We start from the raw sequence: 17584 nt of genomic DNA, 5'->3' as shown, positions 1-17584 counted from the left end.
CCTCTCTTTCCATCATCGCAGGACTCGGGACATCCTTGCACGGCCAACGATCCCGACAGCTGCCTCACCCCCGTCTCTCCCCAGCACTTCATAGACCTCTTCAAGTTCTGAAATTCAGAATGTTCTCGGACCTCTCGCCTCCCAATCTCCTCTGGAACACCTGCAAACAAACACCTCTAACCAACACTCTGAACCTTTTTCCACTCTGTGCTCCAACCTTGTCAACCATGACTTCCCCTTGACGTTTCCCAGACAGTGTTCTATGATTAAAAAGTGTGAAATTTCAATCCTCTGACTATGTAACGAATGATTGAATTTTCTCTTTGCCTCGCTCAAATTTTAAGGGCTTATCATGGAAAGATGTCATAATATTACTGTTAATTTCTTTTTCTTGTTCCCCGTTGTGTTCATCTGTTCTCCGAGCACGTGAAAAGAGGCGGGATAGATTGTGTGTTAAAAGCAAAAAAGCAAAACAAACCTGGTTTTGTGAAAGGCGAACTGAAGGGAAAAGCGTGGGAGATCCTAAGCGGAGGTTATCTTGTCTTTTCGTGGATGTGTTTTCATTTCTGTACCGATGGAATGCACGTCAGAAATAGTCGTAGGTTAATGTTTACGTGAGTTCTTGTGTTGTCTTGTCGTGCTGTGCGTATGTATTTGATGCGTCAACACTAAAGTCTACATTTGCATTTGCTGCACAAAACAACTTTTTACGATACACTTTTGTTAAGTCTGTCGTGAGGGCAGACGGAAAATCTAATGTAAGCTTTGCTATTTATGAACAAATGTATTTTATATCCTTTCTCTGAACTTTGTAATATTCCTTTACTATTACTGTAATGTTATTGAAATGGCTGAACTGTAGGATGTGTTTGGTACTATCAAGCATTTGCCAGATATATTATCTAAAATAATTAAATCTTTTGAAAAAAACAACAACATTTGTTTGTTTCCATCTATCTGAAAGCATAGTCTCCTCTGCTTCTTTCAAAAATTGTAAAATAATTAAATCAGCTATTTTAGTTCACAAATTAGCACAGAAAATTAAAATAAATCGTTTATATATAATTTTGTTCCTCAACATTGATAATAAAGAGCTAGACTTTTTGATGAAATCTGAAAGATTTCTGTCCCTCCATTGACAGTCTACGCAACTACCACTTTGACCCTTCAAAAAGTTCATAAAACGAATCCATATGAATTGAGCGGTTTAGTCCAAATTTTCTGAAGAGACACGGTCACTTTACACTGAAAAGATTTAATTAGGCTTTTATTAAACTTTGATCAGCGAACATAAACAGAAGCTCAACCGAAACCTGCTTGACACACGAGAATGAACCTCATTGGTTCCTCCTGAAGCTCAAACGTGATGCGTAACACGAGAATGAACCTCATTGGTTCTTCCTGAAGCTCAAACGTGCTGCGTAACACGAGAATGAACCTCATTGGTTCTTCCTGAAGCTCAAACGTGCTGCGTAACACGAGAATGAACCTCATTGGTTCTTCCTGAAGCTCAAACGTGCTGCGTAACACGAGAATGAACCTCATTCGTTCCTCCTGAAGCTCAAACATGATGCGTAACACGAGAATGAACCTCATTGGTTCCTCCTTAAGTTCAAACGAGCATAACAGACATCTTTCAAAAACATTGACATTAAATAAGCCTTATCAACTCCAAACTTTTGAACAGTAGTGAACACTGGAGAAACAAACTAAACAAAACAAAACCCAAGTATAAAGTGTAACTCTTTATTTAGATTCACAAGCTTATGTGAATCCTTGGAACTACAACATATAGATACTGCCATTTAAATCATAATACAGAAAAAGAAAATCATTCAGTAGTATCAAGGTAAAATCAAAATAAGACTCTTGCAAAGGCCGCAAATAGAAAAATCTGAAGAAAAATATAGAAAAATCTGAAACTAACAATATGTAATCACATTTGTGGACTAATTATATAAAGCTAACATGAACAACTGAGAGCAGCAAACCCACTTACTCTCAAAATCTGATTATAAATAAATCTCCTAAAATCAGCAATAAGACACATTCTTCAAGCTAACCAAAGATATTACAGACTGTTTAATGGCATATGGTAAAAGGTTGATGTATAAAATACATTTCATATTAGACTTAGAAATGATGATTGTCATTTTTAGCGTGTTGAGGGAGAGTTGACTTAAATCGAGGCACAGCAAAGAAAAATGTTGCCTACTCCATAACAAAACGGCACAGCTCGAGGTCTTTGGAAGGCTTGAAAATAAGGTTTGTAACAGTAATCATTACAGTAAGCATTATTAACGGGATCTGGATGCTCATCCCATTCCTGGAGATCCAACCTTCTTCAGAGCTAGTCTTTCTCAAATGAATCTGAAGACTAATGATTAGCTGATTTAAGTATGTTTGATTAGTCAAAATCTCCAGGGGCAGGACTGAGCACATACACATTCAATTTAAAGGGTTAGTTCACCCCATAATTTTTAATAATCCCATCATTTACTCACCCTCAAGCCATCCTATAGGAAGAAAGTCATATAGCTACACCTAGATGGCTTGAGGGGGCGTAAATGATGGGATAATTTTCATTTTTGGGCGAACTAACCCTTTTAAAACCCTATATGTTGTATAAAGCCACAGTAAGTTATCTTCCTTGAGACAGAAAAGTGGCACTGAACGCACTGTTGGCATGATCAATATAGCAAGTAGTTTGGGATTTTAGCAAGGAGGAAATTATTGCATAGAGTAAGTAGCCTACAGTACATTATGATTGTGAATCAGCAGGCAGTAGCGATTCTAAATCTACTCTGTGGAAGGCGTTTCTACTTCATTTCACATTCAATCTTTAACTACATACCAGAGTAAATTAAGCACAACTGAATCTGCGCCATATAAACATTACAACGCATCGATGATCGATTTCTAGTCAGCAGTGATTATGGAGATTGAGACGCGATGCGCCCTCTGTCTGTGACGGTGGGAACTGCAGCCTCACTCAAACCAATCGCCACGAAAAAAATTTAAAGGCACGTGGATTTAAAGGCACAGTTTACCTAAAAAATGGGCATTCTAGCTTCATTTCTTGACCTTTATGACGTTACAAACCTGTTTGACTTTCTTATGTGAAAAGTAGTTGTTCAGCAGAAATGTCCTGAATGCTCTTTTCCATACAAAGAAAATGATCTGGGACATGTTCATAGCAGTAAACAACAACTTATTCTTAGGTCTGCTCCTCACATAAATTTATCGTACAAAAAAAGAACACAAAGAATATAGCGCACAAGTCACTTGTACTATATTTATCATACTTTCTTTTCTTTTCTTTTATTTCTTTGTCATTTTAGCAGCTACAATTTCATAGTATGGACACCAGTAACCTACTTGGGGCATTTTGCTAAACAACTACTTTTGTGTTCTAGTGAGGAAAGCAAGTCATTCAGGTTTGGAATGACACAAAGGTAAATAAATGATGATAAGATTTAAATTTTTGCCTGAACTGTACCATTAAAGGGATAGTTCACCCAAAAATGAAAATTCTGTCATCATTTACTCATCCTCATGTTGTTCCAAACCTATATGAGTGGAACGTTAATACTGTGGAAGTTAATGGCTACCGTCAACTATCTGGATACCAACATTCTTCAAAATATCTTCTTTTGTGTTCAACGGAAGAAAGAAACTCATACAAGTTTGGAACAACATGAGGGTGAGTAAATGACAACATATTCATTTTTGGGTGAACTATCCCTTAAAGCGTTTAAATGTCATTTATGGCCTTTAAAAGTAGTCTAGAAATCGTCAGTGACGTCAGACACCAATTGCAAATACATCCAGTGATTTCTCATTCAAAAGTTGGAAAAGCCTTTTATATCAAATTATAAAAGTGAAAATATTTTTGATTGACAGGCATTTTGAGCAGGCACTCTTGGTCTGAGGGTCCTACTTTTCCCATCTGTGGGCTGTCCAATTTGAGTTGTATACAAGGGGGCGTGTCTAACAAACATTAATATTAAATCATTTAAGCCCCTCCCAAGTGCTCTCTGATAGGCTGGCTGGACTTCTGCGACGAACGGCAGCTAATTTATCTCTTGCCCGGGCCGCCCACTGGGCAGGGCCGCCATTCTGTGACTCAGTCAGACTAGCGTAGCGAGACGAGTCCTCCTCCGAACCCAAGCCAACCCAGGACGGCAAACCTAGAGAATGCGGCAAAGACAGTGACAAAGGGGAAGACAGCGGGGACGAGTCACTCTTCTTCTTCTCCGGCTCATGTTTTTCCTCCTCCTTTCCGTCATTCAGCTGAGGTGGTTCCCAGCCCTCCATCTTATCAATCTTCCTCGTAGGTGTGATTTGCTTCATCGTCATGGTGATGCTGTCCCATAGACAGTGTGCTTTGTCTTTTTCTGTGTGCGGTTTGCTCTTGTCGTCCTCCCAGGTTTTCTTAGCAGACCTGAGAAAGAGAACGAAGGAGCATGATTTATTGTAAACTGAAAAAGTTCTACTTAAATAACTTCTTATCATCGTTGCTACTGCTTACATAACTGAAAAAACACTCAATAGCTGAGCAAACAAAATGTGCAATAGATCTCAGAGCAGATATTAAAAATGTAATATAAAGTAATTATTATTAATAATAATGATGTTTTCAGAAGAAGCCTCTTATGCCCACCAAAGCTGCATTTGATCAGAAATACAGTAATAATGTATATACAGTACATACACATAGAATACATATATAAAAAAGTAATAGTGTGAAATGTTTCAAATTTAATATTATAATTACTGTCTGTTTGAATACATGTTAAAATGTAATTTATTCCTGAGATGCAAAGCTGAATTTTCAGCATAATTTCTCCAGTTTTTAGTGACACTTGATCCTTTTAGAAATGATTCTAATATGCTGATTTGCTGCTCAAGAAACATTTCTCATTATTATCAATGTTGTAACCAGTTGTGCTGCTTAATATCTTTGTAGAAACCATGATACAGTTTGTTTCAGGATTCCTTGATGCACAGACATTTCAAAAGAACAGCATTTATAAAACAGAAATATTTTGTATGCATAATAAATATCAAGTTGATATCACTTTAATCAACTGAATGCCTCTAATGAAAAGTATTAATGTCTTTATTTAAAAAAAAAAAGATCCCAAACCTTTATTAATTTCATAAATATTTTTACTGACTTTTTTTGCCATCAATTTAATGTGCCTTTGCTAAATAAAAGTATATATATTATTATTATTTTTTTGAAATCTTACTTACCCCAAACTTTTGAGTGAAAGTGTATCATGATTTCCCCCCAAAAATAAGTAGCTAAAACTGTTTTCAGCATTGATAATAATAATAAATGCACTTTCTGAAGGGTCATGTGACACCAAAGACTGAAGTTATGATGCTGAAAATTCAGCTTTGATTACAGGAATAAATTAAATTTGAACATATATAACAACAAAAAAACGGTTATTTAAATTGTAATAATATTTCACAGTATTACTGTCTTTACTGTATTTTTGATCAAATAAATGCAGCCTTGGTGAGATTAAGAGACTACTTTCAAAAACATTAAAAAAACTTTGATGTTTCCAAACTTATGACTGGTAGTGAGTGTGTGTGTGTGTGTGTGTGTGTGTGTGTGTGTGTGTGTGTGTGTGTGTGTGTGTGGCCGGGCCACCGGGTGCAGTTTCCATTTCAGACACTTGATGGTTAAGTGGCTTATTTACAGTTACACTATGTTTATGCACGAAACCATACATGTCAAATTTTCCATTGCTATCTAAAGATGTATTTATTTCTACTTTTATTTCATATAGTATGAATATCTTCTTTTCTAGGCACTCAAAGGTGCTGTGTGTACAACTTAACTGTTTGGATACATTAATCCAACTTTTATATGCAGAGTCAATAAGTAAGCCACTAGTTCATTTCCCCAAAGACTGTAAACACTGCGGCTCTGTGGGGCTTTTACAACATGGCTTTGTTTGCTTCAGCTGTCCAACGTGTCAATTTCTGGCTCAACCAACGGCAAGAATTGAAGGCAGACCAAAATATTTAGATAATGTAGCTTTGAATTTTCCCACCAAGCACATGAAACGCAGAGAAGTCTGTAAATAGCAAATAATCTGGAAAGCTCTGTGTTCCATTTTAAGTATTTATTTCTGTCTACAAAGTAAACATATGATAAACTTACATCCATCTATCTATCCATCCATCCATCCATCCATCCATCCATCTATCTATATATCCATCTATCTATATATCCATCTATCCATCCATCCATCCATCCATCCATCCATCCATCCATCCATCCATCCACACGCATAAACTTTTAGGTTAACCTTTCAACAAAAAATAGCTATGGAAAAATAAATACTGTTACTGTAATTTAACATTACTCATAAATTTATGCTATAAGATTTCGGTCATCCTACCTAGCCCGACCTACTGGGTATAATCAAGTAAAATTATTATAATCATCTAAAAATACATATTGAACTTTGATGCTCGCAAAACATGGTCACACTTTAGATTAGGGTCCAATTCTCACCATTAACTACAACTTGTCCTTCAATAAACTCCTTATTACTGCTTATTAATAGTTAGTAAGGTAGTTGTTAAGTTTAGGTATTGGTAGGATTAAGGCATGTAGAATATGATCATGCAAAATAAGGCATTAATATGTGCTTTATATGTACTAATAAACAGCCAATATCCTAGTGCTAATAAGCAACTAGTTCATAGAGAAAATTGGACACTAAACTAAAGTGTTACCCAAAACATTCACCAACTTCATCTAACATTAGTGAATAAAGCCAGTCTTACCCTCTTCTGTGAGAGACAGTGACTCCTGTCAGCAAGATGTGTTCATCATCCTGAGACGGAAACAACTTTTTGTCTCCTTTCTCTCGCTTTGATTTAACCTTCTTTGACTTTGAATCCTACAAAAAGTCAAAAACATAGTCACAAACCATAGAGAAATGCTTGTTTAATCATACAACAGGGTTCAGTAAAATGACTGCTTGTGTGTGATGTGTCAGAAAGCCTCAGCTTTGGTTTCTCAGTGAGACGGAAATACAGATGGTAAGGGATGATTGCAGGTCTAGGCCTGGCACAAAGACAACTAATCACAAAGACGCACTTCATCTTGAATCCAGGAGCAGAAAGCTGGATCTGACGGACACAAGGCATCACGCAGTAAAAACAGGAAAGGCCTATGTTGATTACAGTGGGCTGCAGGGACGGATATCTGAGCAGACGCGCGCGCGTGTGTGTGTGTGTGTGTGTGTGTGTGGTTTTGGTCATTTGGTGATCTGACACATTCCTTCAGACTCCCTCCTGCCTGCGTCCAGAATGACCCTCAGGATTTGAAATACCGGCCTGGATTTGCAGCTTATTATATAGGAAAGAACCTTTGACACAATTTCTGGCTCTCTTTCACAACTTTCTCGTTTTTCTGACTTGTACAGAATGTCCTTCCCTTTGACCAAAAGAAAAAAAAAAAGAACTATTTTATCATCATACTGTTGGGTCATATTTCACAGCAAAATCGAAAATATTTTTTTTAAGAAATTATATTTTGGATGAAATATCCATCCATCCATCCATCTATAGATAGATAGAGAGAGAGAGAACAAATCTTATTACCAGTGTTACTTTATTATCATTGTGATACTATTATAGTCTTTATTAATATTTTGAATCAGTTGTCATTTTAATTTTCTATATAGTTTTTATTAATTTTATTTTTATTTTTAGTTTTTTAATACATCAAGTTAAACTAAATTAAAATGAGAAATGTTGCCTTGGCAAATAGCTGAAATAAAATAAGTTGAAGTTTTCTATATTTTATTTTATTTCAGTTAACATTTATTTTAAGTAACAATTTTTTTTTTTTTTTTTTTTTTTTTTTGCTTCAGTTTTGGTAACCCTGCTCATTACCGTAATCCACAAAAAATGCTCATTAAAATTTTTCAGTGCTTCATGGTGTTATTGTTGCACTGGATTGTTTTCATTAGAGTAATCGAATGAGAGTTTTGGGGAAATTTCTGTAAAACATTTAAAAACCAAGTGTAAAATATGCTTGCTTACATGATCAATTATAAATATCAAAAACCATCTGCTAAAAAACATTCTAACATCCAATGAAAAACTTTATTATTGTATACAATCCGGATTGTAGTCCGGATAGGATGATTTTCATTACACTTACAGTCATGAAAATAATGGTAATGGTTCTAAAACGGGATTAATTTTTTTAATGCAAACATAATTTAAATTTTTTTTTTTTTTTTTATTGTGAAATATGACAGGAATTTCTCTGTGAGATTCACCCAAAAGCATCTTTTCTTAATATGTAGAGATCTAAAAGTTCAATCGTATTCATTTGTGTGTGTTATACAGATATTCAATATTTGTTGCTGCAAGTCTGAAGGAATTAAACTCACCACAAAATGACCAAACACTAAAAAAGGTAAAAGCACGTGGTTCATGTTATTCGCCACTCCCTGTCTTGTTTCAAACCAAAGACCTTTGTGTTCCCTCACTCCACTGTGCTAAAACATGCCATCTGATTATGCGCGAACACATAAACGCTTGTTATGTCGGGACCGGCTCTTATTAGCAGTTCCAGCACATTTATTTAGCATTTATGAGCATTAGGAGTCTTAGAGCACATTACTCATTCCATCGGATAAACAGACGTTAGGATCGGGCTCGTCTTTGACCTCAAATAAAACACAACGCTCTCTTTTGGCTTCCGTCTATCGCTTCATCTTTCTTGTCCTCCCTATCTCGGCTTAGTTTGTTAAAGCACGCAGTGGAAATAAACAACTGTCGCTTTAACTTGAGGTTGAGCTCCTGCCGTCGCTGGAGGACACAGCAGAAGTCTCTGTGAAATTCCCTTTTCGGTTAGCCTCTTTAAAGGGGTCATATCAAGGAAAATTGATTTCTCATGATCCTTTGAGATTAAAAGAGTTCATTGTGCTATGAAAACATACTGTAACTTTCAGAAGACAAAACATTCGAGTCCATTTATTTCAACTAATGTAAAGTGCACATTAAATGCTGGCAGTTTTGCTCCTGGGCGCTCAATTTCGTATGCAATTCTTTAAACCAATCACATAAATCGTCAATTCCAAAAATAAAACAAAATTAAAGTTCCTTCAAATCTTCATTGGCAAAACCTCTATATCCAGGGCCATCGTTGAACTCAATAAAAAGTTCTAATTCCAACCACAAATTATAACCATTGAGGAATATGAAACTACAATCCTATTAAGACTAGCAAATGAAGTAATCATGAAATATACAGTACCTGTCAAAAGTCTTTTATGCTCACCAATGCTGCATTTATTTAATCAAACACAGTAAAAACAGTAATATTGCTAAATATTATTACAAATTAAAATAACTGTTTTCTATTTGAATATATTTTAAAACGAAATGTATTCCTATGATGGCATTTTCAGCATCATTAAGCAAGTAATCCAGTGTCACATGATCCTTCAGATCCTGATTCGCTGCTCGGGTAACATTTCTTATTATCAATATGTTGAAAATAGTTCTGCTGCTTAATATTTCTGTGGAAAGGTGATACTTTTTCAGGGTTCTCTGATGAATAGAAAGCATTTATTCATTACATGTATTAAATAGAAATCTTTTGTAACCTTATAAATGTCTTCACTGTCACTTTTGATCAATTTAATGTGTCCTTGATGAGTATTCATTTTTATATTTTTTTTAACCTTACCACAAATGTTTGAATAGTATAGCCTAAATGGTATCCACAAAAATGTTAAGTATAGCAAAAAACATTGATGATTTCTGAAGGACCATGTGACACTGAAGACTGGAGTAATGATGCTGAAAATTCAGCTTTGCATCACTTATCTTTCTACAGAGAAAATTAATGGGAATTTTACTTACAGAAATGACATATTTGTGATTTATGTTACTTGGAAATATCATAAACATCATAATACAGTTACTTTTGAATACCTGTCAATGGATAAATGAATATTTTATTTATTGCATTTACCAGCTGCTCATGCCAACATCAAAACACGTTAACCCATGATTACACAGAAGGCAAAAAACAGTTTTTTTAAATTCTGGTCACACAATAGTTTTTTTTGATAATATAAAATATGACATGACATTTAACAGCAGTCCACTGAAGGAAAGCAGGCCACTGAATGTTTGCTAGTCTCAAGAGTCAAGACTGTTTTGCTATTGTCCAGATTGTTCTGAAAGAATGTGTCACATCCTCTCTGTACATTTAACATATTATGCACAACACACACACACACTTTCTACTGCGTCACATCCTGACAGTGTTGCTATGGTATTGTTTCGGACTCTGTCAACAAATTTGAGCATTTCTGTTGAACAAGGCGTTATGCGTGTGTGCATTGGTGTGTGTTTACCTTTGTTGAGGGGCTCAGAACTTCCTCTGTTCCCTCCGAGTCTTTATCCTGAAAAGCAAAGGAGCACAAAACAATGAGAACATGCACACACACTTAAACACATGCTAATGTAATATAACAAACACACACACAAATGCAAGGAATATTTTTAGCATGCTAACAAGGTCTTATTTGGGGACGTCTTGAAAATGAGCTCAAACACAGTCATAATGGTAAGAAGTAGAAGACTCCTAGAATATCCCTCAATTCTGAGGTGATAATCAGATCTATCATTATTAAATGCAACCCATAACTACTTTGGGTGATCTATCATAACTGCTTTGGCATTCAACTTCCTGTTAAGGGTCTGACCTCTTCCCCTTCCTTCCTGCTCCACCTGCACCAGTGCCGGCTCCTGGAAAGTTCCTACTCTCCTCTCTTTTGCACTTCCCCACAAAGAAACTTTTAGCACTAGTGCAACAAACTGAAGAGCAAAGGATGCACATTAGGTGTGTAATTGATGCTTTATCTGCCATAAGGAATTATGGGAAATGTAGCTTTGTCACCCAAGACTGTCACCCTTATAAATCAGTGTAAGTTTTATTGCTATACTTCATCAAGAAGAGCACACAAGTCATTTTGATGCTTCATCTGCCATAATGAAATATGGGAAATGTAGGTTTGTCACCCAAGGCTGCCACTCTTATAAATCTGTAGTTTATAGAGGTCTATTATTCAGAGAGGTCTATAAATACTGGAAAAATCTGCCATCTTTGCCTTGGGAGTCGGGTCAGTAAGACTTTTTGAAAGAAACAATTACTTTTATTTAAAAACAAGGGTGCATTAAAATAATATAAAGTGACAGTAGTGACTTTTTTATATTACTACAAAATAATTCTATTCCATCCAAGAATGCCGGGAAAAAAAATGTTTTTTCAACACATAAAAAAAAAAGGTTTCTTGAGCAGCAAATCAGCTTATTAGAATTATTTCTGAAGGATCATGTGACACTGAAGACTGGAGTAATGATGCTTGAAAATTCAGCTTTGTAAAAATTGTATAGGGTCAAAATAATGATTTTCAAGATATTTTTAAGTTGAAAAAGATAGTTTTGAGAATATGTTTGAGATTGCGAATATGAGCCAGATGGGGAAATGAGTTCTTACGAGGACAGTGATGATGGTATAAAACATCTGCTCAAACTGAACCCTTCCAAGCTCCAAAATGTAACAAAATATGCTTTATTTTATTCTTCAGTAATTGTTACTCTATATCAGGTGTCACCAACCCTGCTCCTGGAGGGCTACAGTCCTGCAGATTTCAGCTCCAACCCCAATCAAACACACCTGGACCAGCTAATCAAGCTGTTCAGGGTTGCTTGATAATTACAGGCAGGTGTGTTGGAACAGGGTTGGACCTAAAGTCTGCAGGACAGTAGCCCTCCAGGAGCAGGGTTGGTGACACCTGCTCTATATTATGTTATTGCAACAGGTAGGGGTGTAACGGTACGTGTATTCGTACCGAACCGTTTCGGTACAGGGCTTTCGGTTCGGTGCACGTGTGTACCGAATGACTGAATGCAATATTTTGTGTGCGGAACATAGGTACATTTTCGTGTTTCCACACGAACATATTAAGTGGCGGAAGTCTCCGCGTTCAGCGCAAATCCCGCCCTGCAGCTGATTCTAATGTTTTTTCCTATTAGACATTCTCTGGTTTTACCCGTGTTTTACCCGTCGTCACTGTAACAATGAAATAGACTGCATGGCGAAAAAAAGCTTTTCCGCTTCGTGTGCGCCGCCGCACTCTCCGTTCCGTGGCGCGCGCGCGCGCGCGCGCGCGCGTGTGTGTGTGTGTGTGTGTGTGTGTGTGTGTCGACGACCCGCTGCGCTCTCTGCTCAATGTTCGAGTCCGTGTTTGCGCTGCGCGTTCTGCTCTGTCGTTAACGGCCCAAACACTCCAATCATGTACCGATCACGCACTGGAAAAGCAAAGTCCGCTCAAATAAGGTGAAATTTCTCAGTAGTAACTTAGATTTCTGTTTGCTGAGCTGGTATAGTCATGCTGGCAACAATGGTAAAATGACCTGCTCTGATCACATGCTCTGGTAATAATAGCTTTATACTATAGCTTTGGACTATATTTTATTTTGATAATTATTAAAAAAGTGGAAAAAAAAAATCTTAAATTTATTATGTTGATTGATTATTGAAAAATAATAATACATTAATATATTTGTTTAATATTATTTTAATATAGGGCTATTTTCTGTTCCTGCACTGTAATCATAGTTATTTATTTATATTTTTCATTATATTTTATTATGTGATATTGGTTTGAGACTGAGAGTATTTTATTTAGTGGAGAACTTTGCAGCAGTATTTTATTTCTTATTCTTTTTTTATTTTATATCTATTTTATTATATTTTATTAAAAAGTGTTTAAAAAAGTGTAAACAAATTGTTAAAAAAAGTTTATAGTAATAAACAACCTGCAGTTTAATGTTTGCATTTCTTTCCCTTACTGTACCGAAAATAAACCGAACCGTGACTTTAAAACCGAGGTACGTACCGAACCGTGATTTTTGTGTACCGTTACACCCCTAGCAACAGGTAGAGATCCATTCCTGTTAGATATAGATCCGGGTCGCTAAAGACCCGAATATGTAATAATGATTGGCGAAACATTCATGCATTTAAGGGTTAAGAAATGAATTATCAATTAGGGTTAGAAGAACTGTTCCTAAAAATATAACATGCTAGAAAAATAATAATCACTGCAAGAATGATCCGATTATAGACTTTTAAGCATTTGCCTATTTAAATCCAAACAACAACTTTTTTTTTTTAGGCTGGGCAGTGTATAAATTGTAAATACATATAAAATATATACCCTGACTCTTCCGCCAACACAAAAAGTCTGACACATTATAATTCTGATATGACTTGAAGGCAGAATGCATTGTCCATGTCATTCCTCCCATTACCCACAATCCTCTGCCTCCTTCATTTTACTCCCTCTGACTGGTTGTATCAATGCCACATCCCTCCACCCCAACTTACCAAAGCACTTGGCCTGATTACAGTGTGAATACTCTCCCGAGTGCTCATTTATAAGTGAAGGAGTGAGGAATGTTTTCGGATATTTTACCCTCTGGACTTTGTCATTTCTTATGATCGTGGCATATTAGGGACAGCTCAGGCCTAACTTTCCTGAAAAAAAAGCTTATGATTGAAGAACATGGGGTCAGAGTAGAAGAGTCCATTTATTCCGCCTTCAACTGATTTATGAAGGAACACTAACCACAGTATCAACAAGACGGCACCTCAAAATAATGATGTTTACCAACTGGCAACCTGACATGGTTTAAAATAAAATCAACGCTCATGAAATAGCTTGATATAAACTGCTGGAACAGAGAGGACATTCATCTCGATGAAAACCTGTTTATAGGAGGAAAATCAAAACTCTACTAGAGGACCTGAACTGAACTGGAGCTGTATGGAAGTTTAGGGTTTCGTTTGTCCTCATCCGTTGGGCTTCCTGCTTTACATACCAAGTTCTGGGTGAACAAACTCGCTAGCTGCCGAAGGAAGCGGATCTCACTGAAATATCCCTTTGTAGACTGAACAACATTAGAACATTACTTCCCCTCTTCCACGACCACAAGCCTAGTACCACCACTGAATGAGCAATAAGCGCGAATAACAAAAATACTAGCATGTTTTTGGAAATGGTACTGTGGAAATAATGGTTATTTACCATAGCAATAGTGCGATTTCAAGGTATATTCTCTGTACTTTGCATTCCTTTACAAAAAAAGTACTGTGGCAATACCATGGTACAGTATCAAATGGAAATACTATGGTAGTCCAAGGAAAATCCATGGTCTAAAAAAAAAAAAAGTGTGTAGGGCCTAAATACAAATTGTAGCCAGTATATCATGGCATTTTTATGTTTTTAAGCACAGCACAGTGGTTTTGCACATGGTGCTATGGCAATAATGGTTTAGGATATTTACCGGAGCAATACTGAATTTTGTGGACATGTACTATAGTAGTACCATGGTTTTCTTTGAAGTAAGAAAAGTTTGAAGTTTTTCCTTAGAAAAAGTACAGATGGTAATACCATGTTACTACTAATATGAAATATATTATGGTCCAGAAATTCATATACCATGGTATTTACATGATGGTGCTCCAAGGTAACTAAGAAAACCATGGTACACATCCAAAAATCATGGTAGCACTATAGGTGTGTTGTCTTTTTTGTAAATCCCAATATAAACATTCAGTACCACGATACCAAAGTACCATGGTATTTCCATGGTTTTGGACATCTGTATGGTAATACGGTGTTTTTGGTCATTCATTCTGTTTAACATTGCTGAAATCTCCTTTATCTTTTCAATACATTCATTAAAACCATAAATTACCATGGTGTTTTTACTCATTTTTTTTGCAAAAAAGTACTGCGGCAGTACCATGGTACAGTGATGGAATAAGATGATTACTATGGTATATGAACTTTATTTTAAATACTATGGTACGTTGAAATAAATCATGGTATTTAATTGGTAATCCATTCATGGCACTTCTGAGAATACCATAATACCATGGTTCAAAATACCATGGTACTTTTTTGTACACCTGATAATCATTCCCCTCATCACCTCAGTTGTCACATAAATTTATTTAATAAGTAGCAGTTAGGGTAATATATTTGATTGCTGCATATAGTAGGCCTATTAAAAAAAATCTGGATTCTCATAAGCAGGTCTTCTATCAAATGACAACTTTCACAAAGTAGGAGAAGTGGACCAACCTGGTCAAAAACCATCAGACAGTTTGGTCTAGCAGCAAGGTTAGTGTCTCTCTCTGGGTATCAGAGCTTTTGATTGCTCTCTTTTCCATCTCTAAGGTGAGGGGCCGTTTACAAGGAAAAAGGATACTAAAAACGGAAAACATTTCATGCGTTTTGGCCATTCATTTACATGACAACAGCGTTTTAATGGCCTGAAAGCACAAACTTTTGAAAACGTGTTTCAAAGTGTAAGCTTTTGGAAACAGTACCGTTATCGTCTCCGACGTGTAAACTACAAAAACGCAAAATTGTGAAAACGGTGACGTCATGCGCATACGTATTACGTGTTCAGTCTATAGGCACGTAGTGTTTTCTTAACAAAGGAACATCGCCAACTACTGGCCTGGCATGAATAATACAGTGTTTTTAGTTGTTTTCACAGATCAGTGTGAACAGGGATCGTTTTGACCTCGTTGTCGCCTGTATGCGAAAGACTTTTCTGTTTTTAGTACATCTTGTCGTTTAAATGTACCCTCAGATCCAAAACATGTTTGTGGAACAGATTCTGTTGGGAAGAATGTGACTGAGGCCTAGTCAAGGCCATCACACTGGCCACAGAACGCAGTGAGAAGCTTTAACTTTTCACTGCAAGCTTCTGAAATTACATTGAAAAAAAAAAAAAAAAAAGAGTTTGAGGGGGAGAGAAAGAAAGCTTATCTGCAACCGTCTCCTGCTGTTACGCTGTAGGGACCTTATCGGACTCCTGCAGACTAACAGCTGACAGAACATTACATCTGAAAGGGAGGACGGCGCGGAATGCCATGAATCTGTATTGAAACTCAGCCACAGCAGAACCACATTTAATTAAGATCAATTTATGTTCTTATCCATGAAAATCAGAACAGGAATACACAACATCATGACTGATATGTTATGTGCTCACTTATGACTATGGATTCCCATTTCCACCACATAAGAAAAAAAAAATCATGCTTTGGTAAATCACTATTATGATGACAGTCTTTATCTCATAATTTAGATTTTTAAATCTCATAGATATGACTTAAATCATAATTATGACTTAGTGTGTCATAATTCTGACTTTTTAACTTTTAAGTTAAGTTTTATTATAACAATTATGAGACAAATCAAAATTATGACTTTTTATGTCAATCTCAACATTTATTTAGTCATTTTCAACTTTTTAAGTCATAATTTCATCTTTTAATCTCATGAATATTACAGTATGTGTTGCAAATGACTTTTTTCTTCTGTTGGATTAAATGGGCTTCCATAGCCTACATGACTGATCATGAACACTGGCACACTGTCACTCATCCTCATCCTTGAGAATGTGGACTCTACTATTCTTCTATAAAATCATACTCATATGGGCTCTATTCTTCTAGGCTATAATATCATACTCATAAGCACATTTTGCTATATTCATAGTCCTATTACCTCATTCCATATTGACAGTACTCATATGAATACTCATATTCCTAGTTGACAGTAATGGCCGATGACAAGCTTACAAAGAAACATTCAGTTATGGTGTAGAATTCTAAATATGATGTTTCCATGAGCCACAATTCCTATTAATACAGGCCGACTGATTCCATTTTGATTTCTAAACCAAAATATGGCCTAATCTGTGCATGTCACTCCTATTAAATATGACATTTAAATAACCACACTGTAACACAGTTACTCTCAAATGCTCTCTTTTCCCCTATACTTGCATGCATACACAATTTTCCCGTATTAGTATTATGCATACACTGAAATAACCTTTTTATCGTCCTCAAAAACTTCATATTGTCATACAAGCGCGATTTCAAAACAAGTGGATTAAATTATAAATAATTTCAAAACTAATGGTTTCGCTATTGTTGTCATAATCTGACTTTACGACTCGGGGGCGCATACGCTTTATAAACAGTACAGTTAACTTAGTACACATGCAGAAATATGAAACAACCAAACTATGATACACGATCACATCTGATCTCTGAAGTTTGAACTGAAGCCCACGGGCAACATCCCAGCTCACCGTCCTCGCGCGCTCGTGATGCCACGCCACGTCGTCCTCCTCTGACGCTTCATCCACCAGAACTTTGCTCTTGCTCTTCTTGAACATTATTATATCCGCTAACGTTATATATCAAAAGCGCAGTATTTCCAAACCCATGAGATGCAAGTGGAGACTCTTCGTGAGAAGATCGCGGTTAAATCAGAACAATAACCCGACTGTGAACGCGCCCTGCCTCGCACGCACGCTCGCTACTTTCCTCCGGCCACTATCTCCTCCTGATGATCGTCTGAGACCTCGGCTTGGTTCTGTTGGGCTGCAACACCTGGACAGCCGCTCCTCCCATTATGGA

The 17584-nt window shown here is 36.4% G+C and overlaps 2 protein-coding genes across 3 annotated transcripts in view; one reads left to right on the top strand and one right to left on the bottom strand.

Moving 5' to 3' along the window:
- fbxo25 (F-box protein 25) overlaps positions 1-3464 on the top strand; it is a 13939-nt gene extending 10475 nt beyond the window's left edge. For both annotated transcript variants that reach the window (XM_079848223.1, XM_079848222.1), the window contains one exon: positions 22-3464. In XM_079848223.1, coding sequence (XP_079704349.1) covers positions 22-111 — 90 coding nt within the window. In that variant the 3' untranslated portion in view covers positions 112-3464. The remainder of the gene's footprint in view (positions 1-21) is intronic.
- LOC307145253 (testis development-related protein) lies at positions 266-17584 on the bottom strand. The gene is made up of 4 exons (XM_079848225.1): positions 17254-17584; positions 10419-10466; positions 6817-6932; positions 266-4444 (listed from the first exon to the last, which is right to left on the bottom strand). Exons 1-4 carry the CDS (start codon positions 17338-17340, stop codon positions 4012-4014), a joined length of 684 nt encoding a protein of 227 aa, XP_079704351.1. The 5' UTR covers positions 17341-17584; the 3' UTR covers positions 266-4011.

This window comes from Squalius cephalus (genome assembly GCF_949319135.1).
Source record: "Squalius cephalus genome assembly, chromosome: 18".
In the NCBI taxonomy this organism is placed as follows: Eukaryota; Metazoa; Chordata; class Actinopteri; order Cypriniformes; family Leuciscidae; genus Squalius; species Squalius cephalus.
The sequence above is the reverse complement of the archived record's forward strand: the minus strand, read 5'-3'. Positions and strand labels throughout refer to the sequence as shown.